This window comes from Pholis gunnellus (genome assembly GCF_910591455.1).
Source record: "Pholis gunnellus genome assembly, chromosome: 5".
Classification (NCBI taxonomy): Eukaryota; Metazoa; Chordata; class Actinopteri; order Perciformes; family Pholidae; genus Pholis; species Pholis gunnellus.
This window is the reverse complement of record NC_136531.1, coordinates 25889690-25915312: the sequence shown is the minus strand read 5'-3', so window position 1 is coordinate 25915312 and position 25623 is coordinate 25889690. Positions and strand designations below refer to the sequence as shown.

Sequence of the window (25623 nt, the reverse complement as noted above, 5' to 3'; positions counted from 1 at the left end):
TAGTTTCAGCGACACAAAGGAACCTGAATGAATTTGTTTATTGGGGAGATGGTGGCAGATTGACGCAGTAACACTACAATGAACAAGTAGTACATGGGTTATTTTTCTTGATGAAAATACGCTGCAGTATAGTCGTGGAAGGTTGAAACGCCCCCACCAGTTGCGTTTGGTCTCCCAAACAGAGGAGGGCGGCAGAAGACTGACATTAGCCCGCCAAGTGTCAAACACGAGGGTAACGGAGAGAAAGAACCGCAGCGGCGCGCACTCGGGAACGCGCACAGACACTAAATCCGCTAGATTACTAAACCCGTCTCACACCAAGGGAACGATGACCGTTTTCTTTTCCTTTTTTACCGTTTTAGCTCATGTTAACGTGCGGACCAACTGTAGCCGTGTTTAGCCTGAAGGAAACTGATGAATTATTCAGTGGAATACAACAACTTGGGAGGACGCCTCACTCATCTTTTTTCTTTTGGTTGAGAAAGAGCCCCACAGGGTTTTCGGGCCAGTGGGTCGTCAGGAGTTGGAACAACGACGAGCTACTTACTACTTTGCATAAACATAAAATCTTCTTCAGGCGTGTATCAGATGTTAACTGTGAGCTTTAGCTACATTTAGTGGTTAACAATGACCCGAAGAGAAAGAGCTATTCTCTGTACTGGCCCAAACGGTGTCAAAGGCTAGGCTAGGTTTAGATCCGAACTATTATGAAAGCTAACGCACTGCGTTCTCCAAGCGGGTACTTCTGACTGATGGGACACACATAGTACTCCAAAGACTCACGCTAAAGTCTCTAAAAGTGTTCAAGGAACGCGACACTGCTCTGGCTCTTTAAAGTGGAATTCTTTTGTCATTGAAGGACCTAGGATTCAGCATGTCGTTTTTTAATTTCCGTAAAATATTTAAATTGGGAACCGAGAAGAAGAAGAAACAGTATGAACACGTGCGCAGGGATGAGAATCCAGAAGAAATATGGGACATCATCGGTGAATTGGGAGATGGAGCCTTTGGAAAAGTGTTCAAGGTAGGACATGTCTCCTTCAGAGCTTCTCTTTGTAGTGAGTGGCCTTCCCCCTATCTCTCATGTGACCTCTCCGTACCCAGCAGTGCTCTGTCTGAAGCCCCGACACAAGGTACAGCAGGGTCCCCTCAGACAGCACACCTGCACTGGGGCACAGGTGGTGTTAAATAGGACTGCTCAGTCCCTCCAACATACCTGTCTCCCCACTCTCCCTATGAAGGTTGTGTACATGTGACATCCAAATATCATCACATCCCCTCATTGCTGGAAACTGACTTCTTCTCTACCTGCTCTCACTGACCGGTAAAGCTGAGAATTAACCACAATTTAACATCATATTTGTCATATACGTACAGATAGAAGCTGTGGCTACGCCTTTTTCATATCTACTCTTCAGCTGCTTTTAGAAGCTCCAACGAGCCAGCTGAATATTTCCGCCTTTACATTTTCATAAAGCTGACCCAATATCAAAGCAACCCCCTCGTCATCATTTTAAATCGAGCCATTGTTTGGTTTCACCCCAGAGCATTGCATGAGTGACAGTAACTGTTGTCACACAGCAGGGCTGGACCAGGTCTGATAGCAGGAAGTCTGTGGCTGATCAACGCACTTTACGTGGACTGTTTGGCTCTTTGGTGCCAAATGCTATTTTTGGACACTTTGAAACAGTTGGACTTACCTGAGAGTTTTAAATGGGGTGTTATTTAGTATCATACTTAATTTAAGCCTAATCATCTTACACAATGATTTCATCACATGTTGCCAATTTCCCAGCATTCCAACAGGCAGGGCTTACGTGGACTAGACCGACTGTTGAAGAAAGGAGAAAAAGTACCAAAACAGATCCTTCATTGTGATTCTATGGAAGCAGTTCCTGGTTGTCCAACGGTGACATTCCGAAGTCAAGCTGAAGGAGATCTATGAATAGTAAACTGCAGAGTTGTGTCTGAGCTGTGTAATGCCCCGCTGCACTGATGATCACTGGGATAGTCCGCGCTGTTGATTCATACTGAAACACAAGCTGTCTGCTTTAGTACCCATGAGTAGATTATGGGGGGTGCATGTATTTTTAAATGGCGTGTATGGCTGACTGCGCAACACGGGCAGGTCATCAGGAAGTGGCTGCATCCTATATCGCAGCGGTGACTCCGTTGAGCACATCCTGCCTGCAGAGAAGCCAAAACAAACTTTAACCAGACCTGTCTAAAACTTACTCAGACCTGCAGCAAAGCAGGTATATTTGATGTGTTTAGATCCTCTCAATGGGTGTGTGCGGTGTTTGTTGCAGGTCTAAAATCAAGACAACTTTAAATCCAACATAAAACAAGTTTTCTGAGTCTTACATTACATTACATGTGTTCATCCTGAACTCGATCAGAGCACAAGAAAAGAAAGATTAAGACTGACTTGAATAACTGCGCTTTGGCCGTACAAATGTCGGATAACGCTCTCCTCCTACAGGCTCAAAACAAACAGACGGGAATTCTAGCTGCAGCCAAAGTTATTGACACGAAGACGGAGGAAGAGCTGGAGGACTACATGGTGGAGATCGAAATCCTGGCCTCCTGTGACCACCAAAACATTGTCAAACTGCTCGACGCTTTCTATTTTGAGAGCAAACTGTGGGTGAGTAGAGGGAAGAGCTCTCTGGACCGACAATGTCATCAGTGTCTCCTCTGTATTACCACTCAAGCAGGGGAACATGTGGATTGATTCTGCATCACTGTACTATCTGATTGCTCCCTCCGGGTTGTGAGTGAGGTCAAGTATCGGAGAGACAGACCAGGCATCAGCAGGGATGAACCTGGACCGTTGTGGTGAAGATTCACCAGTCCATCAACGTTCCGACCCTCACCTCAGAGAATGAGATCGCAGGTATACAAGCAGCTGAAATGAGCTTCCCTCATAGCTCAGCCAGAGGGAGCGCGGAGTAGAGATGCTGATCCTTCACGTTAAAGGGTCCGGCTGAGCGGGGTTTAACATCTGATCAGGGTCCTCATGGTCGCCTCCCTTAGAGGTGTTCCGGGCACGTCCCCTGGGGTAGAGCCAGAACACACTGGAGGGGTTATACATCTGGTCTGGTCTGGCAACGTCTCTGGAACATATTGTTGGATGAAAGGGCCGTCTACAGGCCCTGCTGCCCCACATAAGAGGAGGAGAATAGATGGACTGTATTATTATTGCAAGGCTTTATGAAAGTTCCTTTTCTACTGTAGTATTCTTATCCACATTTGAGGCCAAAGTTCACATGAGCAGCAGAAAGGAGCAGCTTCTAGAGCTGTTAATCATCACACCAGTTTATAATCCAGCCGCTGTTGATTTGAGCTTTTCTTTTAATGGCTTTGTTCTTCACTTTAGCCCTTCTTTAATGTGGTCTTCTGTTATCTTTGGAAACTAGTTTGTCTATTCCTTTCAACACAAAGACTGAGTTTGAGGTGTCACACCAGGGGCATGAGTGTTGGGCTCTCGTGACCAGCTGTGTAGAAGTAGTGCCCTTTACCTCGGCCCTGGAGCAAACCTGTGTGATGGGGATTCTACATGAGACTCATGAGGGAAGTGTTCATGAATGCATAAACTGTGACTGAGATAGATTACAGACTGGTCCTCTTTCCTGTAGAATGAATCTCTAACCACTCCAGAAGCCAGCACCACATTCCCTCATGTGAGTCAGTACTCAAGCATCTTAGAAGACAGTGGGGTCTTTATACACTCTGGTGATTACCTGAGTATTTCATTTCAGTGCCCGGCCCTTTTCCTCCCCATTGTCCTCCGAACAATGGCCGTAGCCTGATGGAGGTTGACTGTTGATTTGTATCCTGGCCTGTGTTACCACCTGATCAGAGAGGAGAGAGTGTCCAGGACATTTCCTCCTGGAGATGAAAGGCTTCATTCCACTTGACCCGGGAGGGTGGGGAGGTGGCTCACTTCAGAACTGCATGTGTCACCCGTTGACCTTTGGTTCCAGTTTCAGTTGCACAGCAACAGTTTGAAGTGATGTTGCTAATGTAGGTGAGGTCACATATAGTCTCACATCCTCCTTCTGTGCGCCACATGAATGGATTAGTAAATCTGTGGGTGCACACTTCTCCAAGTGTTTGTGTGAAGGAGGGAGGAAGCCCGGGCCCGTGGTGAGCAACCACTGTGGGGCCATTGTAGAACAGCAGAGCCGCTAACACAACAGCACGCCTACAGAGAAACACTAGAAGTGTGTGTGTGTGTGTGTGTGTGTGTGTGTGTGTGTGTGTGTGTGTGTGTGTGTGTGTGTGTGTGTGTGTGTGTGTGTGTGTGTGTGTGTGTGTGTGTGTGTGTGTGTGTGTGTGTGTGTGGAACAGACCGTTCTGAGACTTCAGGCATTGTGTGTCCTGTAAAGGCTTTGTTGTTGTAAGTAGAACAGCCTTGAAAAGCTCAACTGAATAATGGAATGCCATTGATCCTTGATGAAAAGTTAGTTTTCATAAATAGGCTCTTAGAAGAGTTTTGTAACTTGCCATTTTAAATGCAGGCTGACCCTGTAACATGAGCTCGGGCCTTAACCAACGTATCAACCACAATTAGTTTCTCAATGGTTGCAAAATAGCAGAATTGCGGCCTTTACTTCCTCTTCCTTAATGTGTGACATTTGGCTAAATGTTCCCCAGATGTCAGTGTAGAGGATCGTGGGCTGAATAACAACACTCTGCTCCAGATGCTCAACCTTACCTACTGATCATACTCACTCCTGCCTCAAGTGCTGCGTCCATAGAAACTTTAATCCTGTTTACAGAATACGGCTGAGGTCTGGCTATATAGCCAGCTAGTGACCTACCAGCTGTGTGAAACCTTTTCCACAATGTGGCCCCTAACTGGGCCAATCCTCTTACAGCAACAGCCGTCCTGAAAGCTCCTAAACGCCTTCAAGGGCTCCGGGTGTTTCTTTCATGCAGGCTGGGTGGAGGTTCCTTCTCAACCTGCTTTAGTGGAGTGAGTAGGTAGGGTACATGGTGACGGGTCCCTTTTGAGTTTTGTACGTATACAATGCATTTCTCTCTGAACCTGAGAACCTTCCAGACCTCACTCCAGCTTTGACAGAGCGCTGTGTTCAACCACAGCATTACTGCACTCACCTCTGTGTCACATTATTGTTGTTGTACCTCTAAATGATCTCAAACATTTGATAAAGGCTATTGGACACATGCTGTTGTACATGAACTAACGTGTGTTGTAAACCACATTGACTCTGTGTTCCCTGTGTGCACGTTGGCAGATCCTCATTGAGTTCTGTGCTGGAGGGGCTGTGGATGCAGTCATGCTAGGTGAGTCAGCACTTCCACTTTGCATACAGGTTAGAATGTCAAACAGTAAACACTAAACCGGTCAGTGTGAAGGCTTTAACACACCGGGAGCATTTTTTCTATGGTGTGATTCATTTGCACATTATTTTATATTTATATATTTTTTTTCAGAGCGAGGTTGATTCTTCTGAGCATTCACACCGCAAATAAATGCATCAACCAATCACAGTGTTTGTACACTATATAGTACAACCACACAGAGGCTCCGTAGTCCAAACCAAGGCTTTATTATTCCTTTCAACCTTGACAAAGAGAGCGCAGACCAGATCCACTCCTTCTCTTACCTTTCACAATAAAAGCCCTAGACATATACACTGTAACTGTTTGCCAGAGGGAACTCGTATCCACTCAATAAAGCAGTTAAGAGTAGCTTAGGCTACAGTTTACCTCTGACGCTGCTCTGGGTCAATAGGTTCCTGGTAGTTGGCCCTCTGGCTGCGTGACTCTATTCAAACCTTTTGTTGAAATTGTGGTTTATTGGTTGCGCCCCCGGTGTGTAAAGGCCTTAAGACATCTAAAGACCTCTGTGGACCACATACACGTTACATTCCTCGTTCATTATTACAGTGAATGGAGCTCAGCTCATATAACCGTCCATAATTAGGTTGCATGTGTGCGTGCTCCACAGTCATAAATTGTAAGCACTTTGTGTGGTCCCTGTAGAACTGGAGAGACCTCTGACAGAGCCTCAGATCAGGGTGGTGTGTAAGCAGACTCTGCTGGCCCTCGTCTACCTCCACGACAACAACATCATCCACAGAGACCTGAAGGCTGGCAACATCCTCCTCATGCTGGACGGGGACGTCAAGCTGGGTAAGGGCAAAGTGAAATCCTTCTGTTAACACCAGGAAGTCTCAAACTGTCTCCCACCATACCCAGAATGGATATGATTCAATCCATAGTTCCAAAAAGACAATCCCACAAACATGAACTGTAATCTGTCATACATACATACAGGGTATAGGAGAAAGTAAAAAGCTAGGGCAAACTCTCTTATGCTACATTTTCCTGTTTAGATTTGTACTTTTCTTGGGGACAAACCATGAATGAGTTCACATTCTATCGATGTAGGCTCTTTGCCTTTGGCCGTTTTCTCAAGATTGAGCTGCTGTACAGTGATCCATCCTTTTTACAGCCGCTCTCACACATGCAGACCAAATGCATTGAGTAATCTGAGTCGAGTGTTTGTCCTCATGGTTCACACACACACAGGCCTCTCCAACAGAAGCTCTGTGTTCAGTCGGTCTATCATGTGCTATCACGTGGAGCAGAAAACCAACGTTAGCACTTTGACACACTTTCAATGCAACGAGCTTAGCAGCTCATGTGATCCTTTTTATGACATTACACTCTATGAATGTGACAGGCGCAAGAGAGAATGGGGCATCTTTATCATGTGACGTAAGATTTCCAGAAGGACACCCAAGCTGTAACCAAACCAGACTTCAGAATTGAAACAGCAGAGGTATCCCGTCTCAAGCACGGGTCTAACCCTTAGCAACTCCCATAATGCAACTCCATAGCATTAGAACAGGTTTAACTCATCGTTTGTTCTTTGTCTATATGTCTGCTGTTTTTTAACAAAGTGCACAAGTCTGTATATGAGTGGATAGAGGAAAGTGTTGTGTGTCTGGGCTTTACGACCCATGTTGATGGGACACTGAGCCAGAAAGAACACAAGATAAGATGATATTCTACTGTTGTCACAGGTTAAATCCCTGTTTTTTGTGACAAGCACACTGAACCTGATGTGAGATCAGTGAATGCCCCTTTAAAAGAACTGTCAAACGAGCTAACTGTGACACAGTCTTAAGACAAAATGTTTTTTCTGAAACTTTATGACGGATGAAAGTTTCAGAGTCTGTGAGTAAACGTGATTGACACATGAGGTCGTATTTATTTTGAAACATTTTGAACTAAAACTGCAGACTTGGTGGGCAAAGGCCTTTACTGCTGCATGGCAGACATCATAATGAATGAATGCACAATAGCAGGTGTTGCTGACACGCCACACAGACGAGGCATGATGTCATCATGCAAAACATAAACCCAACGTTATAACAGCACATTGTTTCCTCTCAGGCCGTGTTCATGCACTGATGAGATTATTAGTTGTGCTGCTCAAGGGCACTGTTTTTATTTAGTTTGGGGAATCAATGATGACAGTGGTGTCCCTCTGATGAATGCCTGGTTTGCCTTGTCTTCCAGCTGACTTTGGTGTGTCTGCCAGAAACACCAAAACCCTGCAGAGGAGAGACTCTTTCATTGGGACGCCTTACTGGTGAGCTGAATATCAAACAAAACCTGTTTTCCTAGTCCAGTGGTTCCCAAACTGGGGGGCGCAGTGGAACTACAGGGGGGGGGCGTGGCTTCATCACCAACCCACACACACACACACACACAAACACCGGTAAAACAATATAAAATACGATTGTAACAAATACAATTGCAAACAAGTTGTAAAGATAGGGCACTATATCATATGGTTGCACCTAAGAAATAAAATCAAATCAAGCTGAACCGACGTGACATGCACTGTGTTCCAACCACGGCTCATGTTACAGACCAACTAGCAGCAAAACCAGAGAGAGACGCACAGCGACACAAAGAGAGCGAGAGACACAGAGCAACACAGAAAGATAAGAGATAGGAAGGAAGCGATGTACCGAGATGGACAGATGTGTGACTGGTGTAAAGCACAAATCAGATGTTAAGTCTGTTACAGCTGTAACAGGCGACACGACCACAACAACGCCTCAAAAACAGGTCAAAGCAAGAAAATATAAGGAGGCCTATCTGTCCCTGGGCTTTACAAGCACTATGGTCGGCCAAGAAGAGAGACCCAGTATGTTCTCTTAAAATACTGGCGGCAGACAGTATGAAGCCCACTACATTGAAAAGACACTTGGAAACCCACCACCCCGAACATGTAAACAAGCACCTTGAGTCCAACAAAATGGAAAACTGTCGTGCCCAGCAGAGTCACTTTGTAAAAGCTGCATCTGTCCCTGTTAAAGCACAACTCGCTTCCTACAAAGTAGCCTACAGAGTCGCCCAATGCAAAACGGCTCATAGCGGAGGAGTTAATACTAGCTGCAGCCATTGACATGGTTTCAACAGTTATTGATGAATAATAGACTCAAAACTATTCCGTTGTCAAACAACACTATTTCAAGGCGTATCGGTGAGCTCTCTGCAGACATGGAAGAGCAGCTTATTGAAAAGATAAACAGCACTAAAGACAGTTTGTTAATAACATATTTCAGGTATATCGATGCGGAAGATCTAAAGAAGGATTTGCTTCTCTGCAAATATATACCAAACAGAGCCACTGCAGAAGAACTTTTCAAAATAATTGACACCTATTTGAAAGAGGCAGATCTGAAGTGTGAGTCTGCACAGACGGGGCTCAGGCGATGGCTGGGAAACGCAGCGGACTGCAAGCTCTTACCAGGCACGTCTCTCCCAAAGCACAGTGGACACACTGCCTCCTTCACAGAGAGCCGCTTGCCTCCAAAGAGCTAAGTCCCGAACTAAACTCAGTGTTGACAGATGTCATCACAACAGTCAACTACATAAAAACCAGACCCCTGAAATCCAGGATTTTATCATCAATATGGTGAAGAAATGGGATCCGAGGCCACGGCTCCGTGGCACAGTGAGTCTAGATGGCTTTCACGAGGGAAGGTACTGTCCAGGGTTTTTGAGCTCAGGGATGAGATCAGAGTGCTCTTGACTGAAGAAGGGAATGACATTGCCCACAAGTTTCATGATGCAAACTTCTCACAGAAGCTTGCCTATCTCAGTGATATATTTCAGAAGCTCAACGGACTGACTCATCTTCCACAGCTCACAGACAAAATAACATCTTTTACAAAACATCTGAAGCTGTGGGAGAGAAGGCTTGCTGAGGGGAGTGTGGACTCCTTTTTGAAAACCTGAATGCATTCCTTGACAACAATGAGCTGGAAAATACAATTATTCCATGTATGAAGGCTCATATCTCAGCCCTGCAAAAGCACTTTCACAAGTACTTCCCTGAGGATTCTGCAAAATATGACTGGATACGAGACCCCTTTCAAGCAACTGCACCTGCAGACCTCAGTACCACAGAGGAAGAGCAGTCCATTGACATGACATCTGACTCAACAAGGAGACTACAGTTCACATCCAGTTCACTGGCTGTGTTTTGGAGTGGAGTGCAGAAAGACTACCCACTACTAGGCCAAAGAGCTATGGGCATACTGTTGCCTTTTGCCACGTCCTATTTATGTGAAACAGGGTTTTCTGCAGTTGCTGCAATGAAGACCAAATACAGATCAAAGTTGAACATTGAAAATGAACTGAGAGTCTCTAACCAGCAACCCCGCTCACTGATATGTAGGAATAGGAATGCACCTATGAATATGATCTGATCCATGCAGGAAAAGCTTGAGTAGCTTGTACATCTAGTTTATAATTCAGTTTTAAAGAACCTAAGGGTTGGCCAAACTAAATGATGTTATTTTCTTGTTTGAGAGAACCTGCTGTTCAATGTGGGGAAATATACATTGTTTGCACTTTGTTTGAAATTAAGTTCATTTTATTTACAAATGAATGTCTTTTTGGAAATGGATTTTATTATTGCTATTTTTATTTCAGTTAAACAAACTGAACAATAAACTGAAGTGGAAAAGTGAAGTGATATGTACTTATTTTAGAAAGAAATACAAATATGTTATAGAGTTTATGTATTATAATGCAATTAATTCAAAACAAAGAAGGTACGACCCATTTGGGGTGGGTGGGGTGGGGTCGGGTGCGGTGGGGGGGGTTACAATGTTCCCATATCATCAAAGGGGGGCTTGACAGAAAAGGTTTGGGAACCACTGTCCTAGTCAATGACGACCCTTTCTTCAGTTCTTTGATGAAAGAAGTGAAACTAATACTCTCTATCAGTTCGTCTTTCTTGTACATAGAACAAGCATCCATTGACTCCACATCTCCTCAGTGACTTTCCTTCTGTCCTTCCAGGATGGCTCCGGAGGTGGTGATGTGCGAGACGTCCAAGGACCGTCCGTACGACTACAAGGCTGACATCTGGTCCCTCGGGGTCACATTGATAGAGCTGGCACAGATTGAGCCGCCCAATCACGAGATGAACCCCATGAGAGTCCTGCTGAAAATAGCCAAGGCGGACCCGCCCACCCTGATGCAGCCGTCACGCTGGTGAGTCACTGGTTCAATGGCCATGTATTAGTTTAGCATAACTCTACATCATATCTTGATATGCAGAGATCCTTGATGTAGAAGAGTTTTTATTGTCTTAAGTCTTATTGTTTTACCACTTGCACTCTTAAGGTCCCCAGAATTCAGTGACTTCCTAAAGCGTTGTTTGGACAAGCATGTGGACAACAGATGGACCCCCACTCAACTGCTGCAGGTAACTCTTTCAGTTCAGTCAGGGATGTCTATAAGCATTGGTTCCACAGGAACAAAGTCCATTCATTCTAACCTGACCCGTCAGAACCATCTGAGGCCGTCATTGGAAGCGGTTTGGATCAAACGGTCAATCAAACTCTTACCGAAGCGAGTCTTTTCAATATTTCTTTGCTCTTCTTCCAATGAAGAAATACTCTCCAGTGATAGGACTGACACTGCAGCATCTACACTGAGCTCTTCAGGAGCGGCCTTTGGTAACAACCAACAGTCTCCTCTCCATGTCGTCTCTCACACACCTAAGCCCCGCCCCTAGCTGCCAGAAGCTCCTCACAGGAAGCTGATTGGTCCAGACACAAACACATTACTTGATTTTCATGTGACGACGCTGTTCTTGCGTGACCTTGTGAGAATCCAGCTGCTGTGCAAGCTAATATTTTCAGTTTATGTAAAAACAAGACAGAAAAGGGATTTTAGCTTAACACAGACTTCCTCAACTAGGACATCAATAAATGCAAAGAGCAGAATGAGAATATATATAGAAAATGTTGATTTTTTGTTCTCTCCCAGTCCCTTAGTTCACAGCCTATTTATTATTATTTATTGTACCAGCTGCCATTCAGAGTGTAAGCAGCAGAGTCCTAGAGGACATGTGTTGACCTGTCCATGTCCGCGTCAGGGAATGGACCGTGTGTCCTGACAAGACTGGCGCTCATCCCTTTGTGCCCACGCTGACGTCAGCAGTGCAGCTTTTCTTCTGAAGGGTTTAAGGTGCTCGTCGAGTCAGAGCCACTTATGTCCAGAGCAGCAGTAAGGACGCGTCCACACACACACACACACACACAGTGAACACATTTCAACGCTGCAGCTAAAGGGTTGTTCTGCACAGAGGAAGACTCGATGGGCTTGAAAATTCAACATATCGGTCTGCTGCCGATGAAGGTTTTGATATCGAAGAAGCTGCATATTCTCAGGCCAGCGATAGAATATGTGCAGCAGATTTCTCAGCTGAAGGAGGTGAGTTGGTCAGGAGGTGTAGATCCAGTGCGTGTAGTCTCTTTGTACGCAACAAAGAAGTTGATCGACTTATATCCAGAGGGAGAGTAACAGAAGGATGCAGGAAAGACCGTATTGTTTAGCGTGCTATTTGGATCTTGTGTCTCTGGTCAAAACAGAAGCGTCTGTTCTACTGTGAACAGTTTCTATCTCAAAGTCTGTGGGATTAGTTGTCTGCGGGGTGTCCAGTCCTTGCTGCCAGCTATGTCGAAGGGCATAGGGTTATTGCAGCAGCTGAAATGTTACGACACAGTTAAGATGGAGATGAAACCTTGATTACTAATCATGTTATTGTGAATTGTCTTTTGCGCAGCATTCATTTGTGTCCAGCGTGACTGACAGCAGGCCCCTTCGGGAGCTCATAGCGGAGGCAAAGGCTGAGGTCACGGAGGAGATTGAAGACCACAAAGAGGAAGAGGAGGAGGACGAGACGGAAGCCCACCTGGTGTGTAAACATTTACAAAAATCTCTTAGCAAAAGGAACTTGCTAGCGTTTTATGACTTTTCCCTAGAGCTGAGATAAGTTAATTAATCAGCATATTAAAAAGGTTTAATGTGCTGGAGGATCATTTTAGTCATTTCCAGATTCTCAGTACAGTATGTGAGTAAATTGTCACCCAGTCTTTTATAATATATATATATATATATATATATATATATATATATATAGCCAGAATATACTCCACGGCTTTCTGTACCATTATAAGACTTGGACATTGCGCCGAATTTGCACATTTTATATTTACAGAGCCAAAGAGTGTTTTGGTTGTGTGGCATTATTTTATTCATTTAATATTTATTTTAATATTTATTTTACACTCCAATGTCTGAATATTCTAAATAACTGAATGTTTCAAACCCAGCTTTAAAACGTTTTAGTATTTTATATACAGTGATTGGGCTTCAACTAACAATTATTTTCATTCTTCATTAACCTGCTGATTATGTTCTTGATATTCATTCAGTAGACCAGATTGAACACAAAGAAACAAATTTCTCGAAATATGTCTTAAATGATTCTTTTATTATCAGAACAGTTTGCTGATTCATTGTTTTGTTGGTCAAGTGATGGATTAATAGGTATTGGTCATTCATGCACCCTGTTGTGTTGTATTTTAAAATGAAACTAATAATCCTAATCTCTTTAACTGTCACTTCCACCACCGCTTCAGGGCCACAAGCGCGCCCCCTCTGATGTCAGCGTTGCCAGCTCAGAGGATGAGAAGATCCCCCTCTCTCCCTCCATGCTGGAATCAGTCCCTGAGAAGGTGGAGCCGGTTGTGTCCGTGCCCACACCCACTGAGCTCCCTGTGGCCAACCATGTGGTGGACACTAGCTTTGTTGAGGAGGCCGCTGCCCCTGTAGCTGAGGAGACTTCAAACGCTCCAGATGAGGACGGAGAGGCGGAACAGAAACCAGTGGAGGAAAAGCCCCCAGAAGCAGCAGGAGGAGATGTTGCCTCCCCAGAACCAGAGACCCAACCAGAGGCACCTGCCAAGGAAATGCAGCAGCTGGAGATTGCAGTGGAGGATGAAAAGGAAGTGGACACGTCGGAGGGTCCAGCCAATCCACAGGCCAGCACAGAGGGTTCAGAGGTCACCGGGGCTCCTCAGGAGGAGAACAAAGCTGCTGTGGAGGAATCAAACGCACCAGCGGAGGACGAGGAGCAGGAGGAGGACCGGTACAAAAATCTCAAGGTGACACTGACACTACCAGAGCAAGTTAACGTTGTCCAAAAGAAGGAGGATGGAGAGAAGCCCACAGAAAAGGAGGAGATGAATGCAGAAGATGAGAAGACGGTTCCAGACAAAGCTAAGGATGACAGAGAGAGAGATTCAGACTCGGGGAGCGGCCCAGCTGCAGATAACAGCAGCGTGGACCTCAACCTGTCCATCTCAAGCTTTCTGTCCAAAACAAAAGAGCCGGGATCTGTTTCCATACAGGTAACCCTTGCAGTCCACACACTCAGATATCAGCAGAGCTACAGAAACATCCATCAACTCTTCTTCTTCTTTCTTCTTCTTTTCCAGGACAACAAGCGTCAGAAGAAGACGTTGAAAAAGACTCGCAAATTCATTGTGGACGGAGTGGAAGTTAGCGTGACTACATCAAAGATCATCACTGACAATGATACCAAGAACGAGGAGATGAGGTTCCTGAGGTATTCACCTGCCTTCATTTACAAATATCATGTAAACAGGTTGCCTAGTAACCCTATGCTGCGTTCACACCAAATACAAAGCTAATTTTCGCGTTGCGTTACTCGCTGGAGATTACTCGCTGGATCATTTGTTGTTATTCGCTTCATTCGCTCCAGACGCACCGGAGAGGAGGAGTGGCTTATCTCCATGGAAGCTGTTATCAACTAGGCCATTTATTTCAGCCATCAACCTTGGAAGAAATGAACACTATTTCTGCTTAGTACTTGTTGTGGAAGTCCCAGATATCCCGGGAAACTAAACTTCTTCTTGTCTGGGTTTATAACATCTTCTGGAGGAGCTCCGTGGATTTCATCGAGCTGTATTCACTGTGTCCAGCCAGCCACACGTCGGCTGTTTACTACAGCTGTATGAACACAAAGTAAACTGATTTCATTTAACTGTAATAAACGGACAAAAAGGGACTCCGAAATAACTACGTAATGATGCCGATTATAAAAAGTCTGAATTCATGTTTTGTTAGTTCTCTCCGCAAGACGACAAGCAAATAACTTTTAAAGTGCTCATTTTCTCAATGGAGCTCGGATTGATCGGTGATGTGCTTTGCTAACATTGTAGCAGCTCCATCAACACTAGGCTAAATACTGCAGCGTCATTATATTTTATACCATATGTTTTTTTCTGATTCAACAACATCAGTGATGACAGGAGGAGCATCTCAGCGCTGATAGGCTTTAAGGACACAGCGTCATTTAGACTCGGGCCAATGAGGCGGTTTCTGCGTTATTCGAGCCTGACTGACTGAGCAGTTCATCTGGCCATTTCAGAATTCACCTCTCTGACACAGAATTAACATCTTTTTTTCCTCTGCCACCACCCACTACTCTCTCCTCGTCTCCAGACGCCAGGAGCTGAGGGAGCTGCGTCTCTTGCAGAAGGAGGAGCAGAGGGCCCAGCAGCAGCTCAGCAACAAGCTGCAGCAGCAGAAGGAACAGATCTACCGGCGCTTTGAGCAGGAGACCACGGTGAGTCACTCGGCTTGGAAAAGTCCTGGATCAGATTTATGGCTCAGATGCATCCGACCAAACGGCAGTTTTTATCCTCCAGCCACCAAATATTATTCACTGCAGTGAAGGTTGTCTTCAGCCCTGTCACAGCCATGCTTCACCTCATTGCCTGCTCATGACGTAGTTCTGGTCATGGCAGGTAAATGAGGCTCAGTCCGAATGAGTTTGAGAACCAGCTGTTGTGTTGTGTTCCATTATGTTCCAGTGGCTGCTGAACTGTTTAAAACAGTCATTCACAAACGTAATTTAAAAGTATAATATGTAACTTTGTCATGTTAAAATGTCCAAAAGTGACTAGACCTAGCTGGGGCTCTGAGATAGAGTGGGTTTTTCAGTCTGAAGATCGGCGGTTCGATCCCCGGCTCCGCTTGTCCATGTCGATGTGTTTGGATAAGACACCTAACCCCACATTTTTCCCGAAGGCTGTGTCACCGGTGTGTGACTGGTTAACCAGTCCTGACGGATAGTGGCTCCATGGTAGCCCTGGCATCGGTGTGTGAACGACATGTAGTGTAAGAAGACGAGGAAGACCATTTATACTACACATATTTATGTTGCTGAGTTGTGTACTTGCACCATCTCAAATGTTTCCATCCCAGGCGTATCTAGTGCGAATCGCCGGCTAGCATCATAGCTAGGCTAATGTTAGCATTTAGCAAGCTCTAGCCAATCAGAGGCAGAGTAAGGGCAGGTCTTCCCACAAGGTTACTGACACCTAGGAAGTTATAAACTGCTTTTTCTAAGCTAACGGAAGTCCTACGATTCTTAGTTTCAGGTGATTATACACTGATCAAAACATAGTTATGAAAATGATATTCCATTGCTGCCAATTACTCCCCTTAAATGTTACACACTGCTCCTTTAACATCATGTTACATGAACTCGTATCAAGCCCAGAGGAGGAAGTAGTTTTAGTGTGGCAGCTTTTGCTTCAGGTATTTACAGAAAACAGAAGTGTCATGTCTGTTAACTGTTCTATCTGCATCCACTTTGGGAACAACTGCATTAAGATGAATTACACATGAAACCTCAAAGAACGGCCAATGACCTCATTTAACGCGGCAAGAAATGGAACCGTTTCTTTTATTCACTGAAAAAGGTTTTAAGGAACAGTCAAAGAAATGTTTTTAAAAATAGAGCAAAGGATGGAGAAAATGTAAACGTGTATTATGAGTGTATTGGTATCTGACAAGAAATATGACTTTTCCACAAGAAAAACTGGAAATGAAATGTCTCTCTGCATTCCAAACCCTCTCATGAACATTCAGTCCCGTCACTTATTCGGGAGGTGGTTCAGCGCTTTTTACTGCATGCTGAGGTTCACAAAACGAATGGTGAAGTTGTTGTTGTGTAACAGAACATTCTAGATTTGGGAACGCCAGAAGCAGAAGAAACTGGGCTGTGTATAAAAAGACGTCACTCTGTGGTGGTTAAATGGAGCCTCCACAAGAGGAAAAACTTACCAGATGTAGGAAAGAGGATGACTCATCCCAGTGTTTTCTTCCACTGCACAGAGATCCATGTTTTCCTGGCAGTTGGTGAAAGGCAAACTGTTGCTGCTACTGTGTGAAGGATTCCCTCCAGTTGTCATTACTTGTTGCTAGTACCTTTTAGTGCTGTAGCAGTAGTATACTCCATTACATCAAAGCTTCTATTGAGGTTTAGATGGATAGATGGAAGTGTTGGCTGCCTCGCATTCCTTTTAAAACATACACAACTAAGGTTATTGTCAGCCTCACCTTTCAATTCTGATTCCTGAAGGACTGTAATTGACAGGAGACATTTTTATAATATTTCTTTGAAATTCAATTGTATGTTTCCACAGCTTACTTTGGACTTTGTGCCGACGTATCAGGTGGCACTTGTGTGTCCGGTATCAATCCGTGGCCGATGGATTGGTGCTGGATGACCGTCCCACGCTGCTGCCTCTTTAACACAATAATTTGTTTCACTGACATGAAGTGACCCTCTGTGCCTTACAGAGTAAGAAGCGTCAGTACGACCAGGAGGTGGAGAACCTGGAGCGGCAGCAGAAGCAGACCATCGAGAGGCTGGAGCAGGAGCACACCAACCGGCTCAGGGACGAGGCAAAGCGCATCAAAGCCGAGCAGGACAAAGAGCTGTCCAAGTACCAGAACATGCTGAAGAACCGCAAGAAAGAGGTTAGCATGTTCCACACGACGCACGGAATGTTCTTTCACTTCCCTTTGCCCACATGTAAGGCCCTTAGTAGGGTGGGATAACTTGTACACTTCCTATTTATAGTGAGTTATTTTGATACTTCGCCAGACACACACACAAGCCTCTCTGATCTGTTTTATGAGTGTTGGCATCACCACCGTGTAGCTGCACAGGAGCTAAATGAGTCACAGAGTGTTAATCCATCCACAGCTTCTTTCTCATTTGGTTTCTATCTATTGCTCATGGCTGCCCTGACATAGGGCCAACAGGAAGTGTGACTTTCTCCAAAGCATGTGACCAACGCTATCATGAAAGGTATTAAAGAGGATATTATCCAAGCCCAGCCGAATGAGGTCACAAGGGCCCCGGTTTGCTGTGAGTGTTGAACTTTGACACGCACACTCCCTGTTCCTCTCAGCTCTTCCTCTCTGACTTTTATTATCCAGCACATAGTTCTTCTGTCCTCGTGCACCTTGTGCAACGCTCCCATACAGGACGTAGGTGAAACTGTGTGTTCCTCACATTTGGAGTCTGGCCTCTTAAAGCATGACTCATCACTCTTGAGACAGCACACACCTTTTCTATACATCAGCACAGGCCTCCACCAATCCTAAAGTGGTGCCATGCCATCAACAAATCACACAGATAAATGTTTACTGCTGACAATGAACAGCTGTAAATTGTAGTGCTTTTCATCCACAAGTAATGGAGCTCATGCGAGAACATTTTGGTATTCTCATCTTAACTTTCTCCTCCTTGTTTCCGTTTGGTGAGCTCGTCACATTCAGCAAACTCTCTGAACGTCAGATAACTGTGTGAATGACCAGCGTTAACATGGTGAGTGATGTGTGTGTAAATGAGTGCGTCCATAAGGACAGTGAATTAGCATCGCTAACAACCCGGTAACACCATATAAGGCTACACGTCCTGCCCCATGTGTCCTATGATGAAGTCCTGCTTCCAGAGATCCAGAGAGGAAAGTCTCTCATTCTAACAGAATTAAGGGACCTGATGAAGACGAGGAATGAGGACAATGACTCAAGCCAGTGTGGTTCATGAGTGAGGGTCATTGTTCTCTATTGGATCAGAACCGTACGAGGTAGTGGCCCATGGCCTCACGGTTTAGAGGGTGCTCCTTATGTTCTACCTTTCCCATGAGAACATGCCAAGCTCAGATTCGTTGGGTAAATTGTGGACATTTGGAGACATGCGTCAATAGAAACCTTGATGGTGCTTCCTGTCTTATCATTGAGCGCTACATGACCACTAATCCCTCTCTGTGAGGTAAGCCAGGTCAGGTTAGGATTAATGTGACAAGCAGGTGAAACGCTCTTTATTACCTGTTGCTACTGTCTGGTCCTCCAGCTCAAGCTGAGCTTAGCCTGAGGTGAACTTGGCAGAAAGCCTGTAGGCCAGCACGCACGCACACACACACACACACACACACACACACACACAGCTGGCCTCACAAAGCCAATCCAGGTTAATGTATGGATAAAGGTTTCTGTGTAGAAGTGTCTCACTGATGAGGCGAACATCTGTTCTTATTATTCTGATGTTGATTGTCGTTGTTTCTATCCTCATTATTATTATTATTATTATCATCATAACTTTGCGTGGGTCTCTCAGACACACTGGATGGTAGATCAGCAGCCTCTTCCTGTGTTTGCTTCATGTCACCTGTAACCTCTGTCCTCCTTCCAGGAACAGGAGTTCCTTCAGAAGCAGCAGCAGGATCTGGACACCGCTCTGAAGAAGATCATCCAGCAACACAAACACGAGCTCGCCACCATCGAGAGAGACTGCCTCAACCACAAGCAGCAGCTGCTCCGAGGTGAAAATACTAACCCGTTTACTGTCAGCCAGGTAATGCTGTGTCCATGTCACGTTCCCGTGGTTACACTACCACCTGTGAGTGTCCACACCGTCAGACAGCTCTAGAGACTAGTCACCCTGTTAGACTGTTGAGAGCCACACAGAGCTTTTCAGTACAGAACCATCGTTATTAACTGGGCTCCGATTACTTCCATAAGACTTCATGAAAAAGACCTTCAACACATGATTCTTTCTGGGCGAGAGGGTTTGAACATGTGACTAAACCTCTGCGGTCGCGGTGAACAGCTGATTTTATAGCAGGCAGACGACTTGTGTTCATGTCATCTCAGACCTGTTTTCAGTTTGTTTCTCTGGAGTCTAGAACAAAACGCCACGATCCAAGAGCAGCAGGGAAATAAATCCTTCTGTCACCTTGTGTTATTTACCAACGTTGAGGTTCTCTCTTCCAAATGATCCGCCACATAATATCCATTCATCACTTTAGACCCTGCTTACCCCGGGAACACGCAGCAACATTCAGGGTTTCTAAGAGTGGCGTTTAATAATGTAACAGGCAACCCTGGCCACTTCTAAACCTCAGAACACATTGTGAATAAATAGAACATATCCTAGTGACGTAAACCACCAGATCACACCTTCTCTTACTAAGATTCAATGCAGGAAGTGAAGCAGACTGATGTTCACTTTCAAGGTTCTCTGCTACGTTATCTATGGTTAGTTTAATGATTAGTTCCAGATTTATATATGTATTACTTTGACTTACATGTTCAGTTCAACAGTTTATAATGAAGTCAAAGACGTTCCCACCGTGTGGAATATTCTTTTGGTGTGTGTGCAGATGAATGGGCTGTTTTAGAGTGACTATAGTGATGGGATTGTAGAGAACATACTATTGGTCCATTGATCATAATTCATCTTCTAAACGGCTTCCGTACTGCTCCTGTAGCCTCGGTACCGACGCTCTGGAGAATCTCAGCTTTACTTAGTTTAATTCAACAATACGCCTCCGTTAACCGTTACCTATGCTAATGATGATTTTAATAATCAATTTATGATCACTGAGATTCATCATTCAGCAGATCTGGATGGTTAAGATTTGGTCCGTCTGGAGGTTACTTCTCTTATTTCTTCTCTGAACAGAGAAGAAAGAGAAACTGTATGAGGCCCAATGTTTCATTAAGAAATGAGATCACAATCACACGGCATGTGCAAATGTTGTAGTGTTTTGTGTAACTCATACCTCATGTCCTCCTCCAGGCAGGTCAACACTAAGTGTTGTCCAATCCTCTGAGTGGTAGCAGAAGGTTCAGCATAGAATGGAAGCATCTCCGTCATAGGGAGTCAGAGGAGCAGTAAACAAGCCTGAGATCCTCTCAGCCCGACCGACACCACTGCAGCCTGTTAGCAGGCAGCGCTGCCTGGGACTTAATCTATGCTTAATATGCTGCACAATCAACACTTCTGAGAAGCACTCTCTGAGGTGTTACTGTGTGTTAGGAGCCTGCCGAGGGCCTTCTCTGGGAAAACACACTGAGATAGTTGAGAGCTTAAAAGCTGAAACCTCATTAGTAAAGTTGATGTTGTTAAACTCAAGCATTCAGGTGGTAACTTCAGCCCACAGCTGTCGCTGCATGTCTTCTGCTCCGTCTCACTGCAGAGCATCTAGAAATACAGATGTTGAGGAGACTGATCAGTTAGCTGTCTTTTGTTCTCTAGCACGGGAGGCTGCCATGTGGGAGCTGGAAGAGCGCCATCTGCAGGAGAAACACCAGCTGTTCAAACAGCAGCTCAAAGACCAGTACTTCATGCAGAGACATCAGCTGCTGAAGAGACACGAGAAGGTACGGGCTGCATCAGACAGTTAGCCTCAATCTAGCTCTTTGATTATCCCTCCGACCTCCGGTTGCTTCTGTTCCTGTCGGAGCTTTCTCTGCGAGCTCCCTCCATGTACTGTGTCTCTGCTTGTGTGGCCTGTGCAGGAGATGGAGCAGATGCAGCGCTACAACCAGCGTCTGATTGAGGAGATGAAGAACAAGCAGACGCAGGAGAGAGCCAGGCTGCCGAAGATTCAGCGCAGCGAGGCCAAGACCCGCATGGCCATGTTCAAGAAGAGCCTCCGCATCACCGGAGCTTTCATCACCCCCGAGCAGGAGAGGGAGAAGGTCAAACAGGTGACGGGCAACACCAAGCGTAATCTGCCAGAAAAACCCTTTAGTCACACCAAAACCTTAGCCCGCTTTCCTTTAAAAGAATGAGAACCCAGAAGCCTAACGGTGTCCCTGTTCTCCAGTTTGCAGCGCAGGAAGAGAAGAGGCAGAAGAACGAGAGGCTCCATCAGCACCAGAAACATGAAAACCAGATGAGAGACCTGCAGCTGCAGTGTGACGCCAACATCCGAGAGCTTCAGCAGTTACAGGTAGAGATCAAGCGCTTCTGATCTGCTGTTTACACGCAGTCCCAGACACGGAAACGTGCTTCATACCCCCCCCCCCCCCTCTGTGCGTTTCAGAACGAGAAGTGCCACCTGCTGATTGAACACGAGACCCAGAAGCTGAAGGAGTTGGACGAGGAGCACAGTCTGGAGCTGAAGGAGTGGAGGGAGAAACTACGACCCAGGAAGAAGGTACAATATCTGTTCCTGATAAGATATGTGTTCTAGTAATGATAAACTGAACATATTGACGCATGAGCTCACATTACATTTCCTGGTTTGATTATTTTGGCCAAAGTTACACAGAACTGTGTATACGTTGCATTGACATTGTCCAAAGAAGCTTTGTGGTTTGATTAATGACAAGAGGAAGACTTTTAAGGTCCATGTTCATCTATTATTTTCCTGATGTTTTCGCTTGTTACCGTAGGATCACTTCAGTAAGTACTCGGATACTTTTAGTGTTATGACAACACTGCCTCACCGTGTCCTCAACTGGTGAAGGACTCCAACACAGATCAACCACAGGACGTTGGTTTGGTCCACCGTGGAGTCCACAGTAAAAACAGCACACCGGCCACATTAAGACGCTCCATATCATAACAGAAGCACAATAAAGTCAAGTAAAATAAAAGTGCACGTGACCAGCTAAGAGTTCTTGAAGTGAAGGGGGGGGGGCGCTACTATCCTGTCAAATCAGCTGTTTTTGGAGGCTCAGTTCACGGTCCAGGCTGGGGATGTTTCTTGGTCAATGTTGGATTTTTCCTGCCGTCCTGATTTGACACTGCAGCCTGGTTTAGTCCTGACGTAGAGAACTGTAGTGTCCTCGTAGTTGTAGTACAGCACAGTAACCAATAAACATGATATGGACCTGATTAAAACACGTAATAACCACCATCATGATCTGTGGATAAATGAGTTAACATATAACACCCTCCTGACCCGATGCTGCACATCCACCAACCACACAGATACGATACGACCAAAAGACAGAACACTGAAGTACGCGTGTAAATCTTTAGTGAAATCCAACAGTTAATAAAAAGTACATTCTCTGCTGTCAAAAGTTTTCTGCTGTCAAAAGTTTCCACTGCTTCACTGGCAATCACTTCCCATCTCTTTGTTCTCTTGAAGTTTAAATCCAGGAAATTGGAAACTGCGTCTGTTCCTCAAAAGCACCACGAGAAGCCCGCCTGCCGTGTCGTTCTCAGAGCCCATCTTCTCTGTTCTGTATATGAAGAATTCAACTTACAGAGAACTGTTGTGAAGGATCTCAAAGCTAACTGATTCAACCTGCACTGTGCTGTGAACTCATCTGTTCATGTTCAGAGCATGGTCCACCTTGATGTTAGCCATGCTAGCAGCTCTAGTGATGGTCGCTCCATCACTTTGGTCCAGAATGAAATATCTGCAGTAACGGGATGAATCGCTGTGAAACCTTCTTCCTTTCATGAACCCCAGAGTAAATGATAGAACGGGATGTGAACGCTCTTTCTTTAGGCCTTAAAAGAGGTGGACAACTGCATGCTCAGCACTTTCTGAGCCTTCCTCCACTTAATGCAGACCTCATCTTAGAAGATCTTATCAGTCACAAACTCTGGTCTTTAGGCCCATTGGGACTTCTTTTCTGATTGAGGTGATTTTGAGAGTTGTGAATATTAAAGATCACCTGTTCATCAGACCGGAAGGGAACAACAGCTGCAGTGTTTATCGGTTCACTTTCATTGAAACCTGAAAATGTCCTTTTTGTTGAAGAGGCATGTGATCATTCTTAAAGAGGCTGTTTCTCCAGCTAAGTATCTGTTATGTCCGGTTTCGTCCTGACCAGCTGAACCCTGAGGACTCAGCACGGTCACCGGGTGCTATGATGCCAACACGGTTTGCCATCTTTTTCTGATGATGGTAAATGTAGTCAACTGAAGCAATAAACTCCTCAGTGCTGCTATAGTTACTGAGAAAGCTGAGGAGTCCTCCTGTTCACAGAGGCCTGCCAGCAGTGCCTACGTGTACCAGGATGCATTGCGTGCAAGCTTCTGATGGCCAGTGTCCCCGCCAACCACACAGTGTACACGACTTGTGCAGCCACAGCCGAAACACAGTACCATGTGTCGTCCATGACATTCTCTGACCGCATATTATGGGGTGGCATTCTGGCTGTTAGCTAGTTTGCTCTACAAGTGAAGAGAACAAGCGAGCTGTGTTTCTGAGCGCTACCGAGAGAACGGCGCCCCCTGGCTGCTCCGAGGTGGAGACCAGAGGTCCATGTTCTTTCACCCACCTTACGTCACTGTCCCGCTGCATTATCCAGCTGCAAACTCAACTTTGTGGGTCAATACAGCAGCACTGGAGTCTACAGTTCCATCAACACTGGTTGGACAGCAGACTTTCCCTATAAGAGAAATACCGTTTGTCTTCTTCTCTCACTGTGACGGCTCGTTTGGTGTCATACAGGTGTTGTCATTGATCGGTTTAAGTCGGCAGACGGATCACAGCAGTGTGATTTACTTTAGGAGTCACAATCCACACACTGTTTTAACGTCACCACTGTTAACCTCCTGAGAGTTTGTCCCACTCCTTACCCGCTGGAGGCTAATGCACTACTTACACTACTGCATGTAAAGGACCCAGATTCAATAGTCTTTCCTCATGTTTCTGTGTGCACCCTGCAGGCCCTGGAGGAGGAGTTTGCCAGGAAGCTGCAGGAACAGGAAGTGTTCTTCAAGATGAGCGGAGAGTCCGAGTGCCTTAACCCGTCCAGCCAGAGCCGCATCTCCAAGTTCTACCCCATCCCCAGTGTCCACTCCACAGGTTTCTAGTAGACCTGCACACAGTGCACATGGACATGATGAGCACACACACACACACACACACACACACACCCCGACAGTACAGACCCAACCGAGCTGCCTTGCCCTCGTCCTCTGAAAACTGTTGGAGGCTGTGAGAAGCACTTCTGTTTCTGGACTTTGTTCCTCAGTCTGCAGACTCCGCCCTCATCTTGTTCATGTTGTCATATTTTCACACTATTCCGGTTATTGTGAAGGAGGGTTATGAAGGGGTGAAGTAGCCGTCTGCCCGACCTTCCTGTTGTCATTGAATAGTTTTTTATGGAGACTCCGGTGCCTGTAGACTTTCATCTGTTCAATATTCCAGCAATTTATGATCATTATTTACTGCTCTTTTCTCTTTTAGACAATCGTACGGAAGTCCTGAGAAGCTAATAAGACCGGAGATATTGTGGTGATCCATTTTCCCTCCTGTTTGTTACTTAAAGGGATAGTTTAGGTGGTAAACACAGTTTTGACAGTCTGTTCCACAGAGGGAAAGAAAGAATATCTTTACAAACCTTTTGTCATAAACACTGGAGATCAGACTTATTCTCACTTGCCTCTCGGGGCTTCCCTACATTTGCATGAAAAAAAAGCATTTTTATACAACTCGAACAACCTGTTGATTTAATTTAGTTAAATATTAAACAGAAACCGTATCATTTTTAATTGATGATGACATAGAATGTCATTCTGCTGAAGGAGGCGGATCCCGTTTTTAAGATCACTCTTGATCCAGTATATTTAATGGTAGTAGACGTTGTAGGTTGTGATGAGTAGAGCTTGAGATGATGCATGATCTCACAGCGAGCTTCAGGAACCTTTCCCACAGAAGTGTTCCCTGTGTGAGGGCGTTCCTTCAGCACACAGTAGAGACAGAGCATCACTGTTCAGAGGAAGCACAAACCAGCATTTCAATGGGTCTGCTTTTATCTTTTTAGGTACCACCACTTTATCATTGTCAGGCACAAAAAGATGCATCTGTAGGAGCAGTGTTCAGGGACCAATGAAGAATGCAACTGTTGGAGGTTCTCTAACATTTGAAGGAGTTTCTGTTGTGGTGAACAGCTTCCAGTTCAGCTCCACACAAATCACCTAATCAGCAGTTCCACTTCACATGGAGTTTCTTCTTCTTATTCAAATACCGTTGGCATTGTCCTGCTGGCTAATGGATATACTGACACCGGGTTTTGGGGCACACTATGTTTTATGCCAGTTGGCCAACTTCCTGTTCTACTCTCTGACTGTGAAGCAAGCTAACAATGTGAGACCGATTGCATCTGTGTTGGAAGAAA

At 45.2% G+C, this 25623-nt stretch overlaps 1 protein-coding gene across 2 annotated transcripts; it reads left to right on the top strand.

Moving 5' to 3' along the window:
• Positions 1-312: 312 nt before the first annotated feature.
• On the top strand, positions 313-25481 carry LOC306695576 (STE20-like serine/threonine-protein kinase). Of its 2 annotated transcripts, XM_079158844.1 has the most exons (18): positions 313-1024; positions 2483-2647; positions 5265-5313; positions 6016-6165; positions 7561-7633; positions 10366-10560; positions 10693-10774; positions 12140-12271; positions 12999-13769; positions 13857-13987; positions 14887-15010; positions 17035-17214; positions 18938-19067; positions 20786-20910; positions 21049-21240; positions 21360-21485; positions 21579-21692; positions 24170-25481. In XM_079158844.1, the coding sequence occupies exons 1-18, from the start codon at positions 875-877 to the stop codon at positions 24314-24316; spliced, it is 3036 nt and encodes a 1011-aa protein (XP_079014970.1). In that variant the 5' UTR covers positions 313-874; the 3' UTR covers positions 24317-25481. The 2 variants fall into 2 exon arrangements, with proteins under 2 accessions (XP_079014970.1, XP_079014971.1); XM_079158845.1 differs by lacking the exon at positions 2483-2647.
• Positions 25482-25623: the final 142 nt, after the last annotated feature.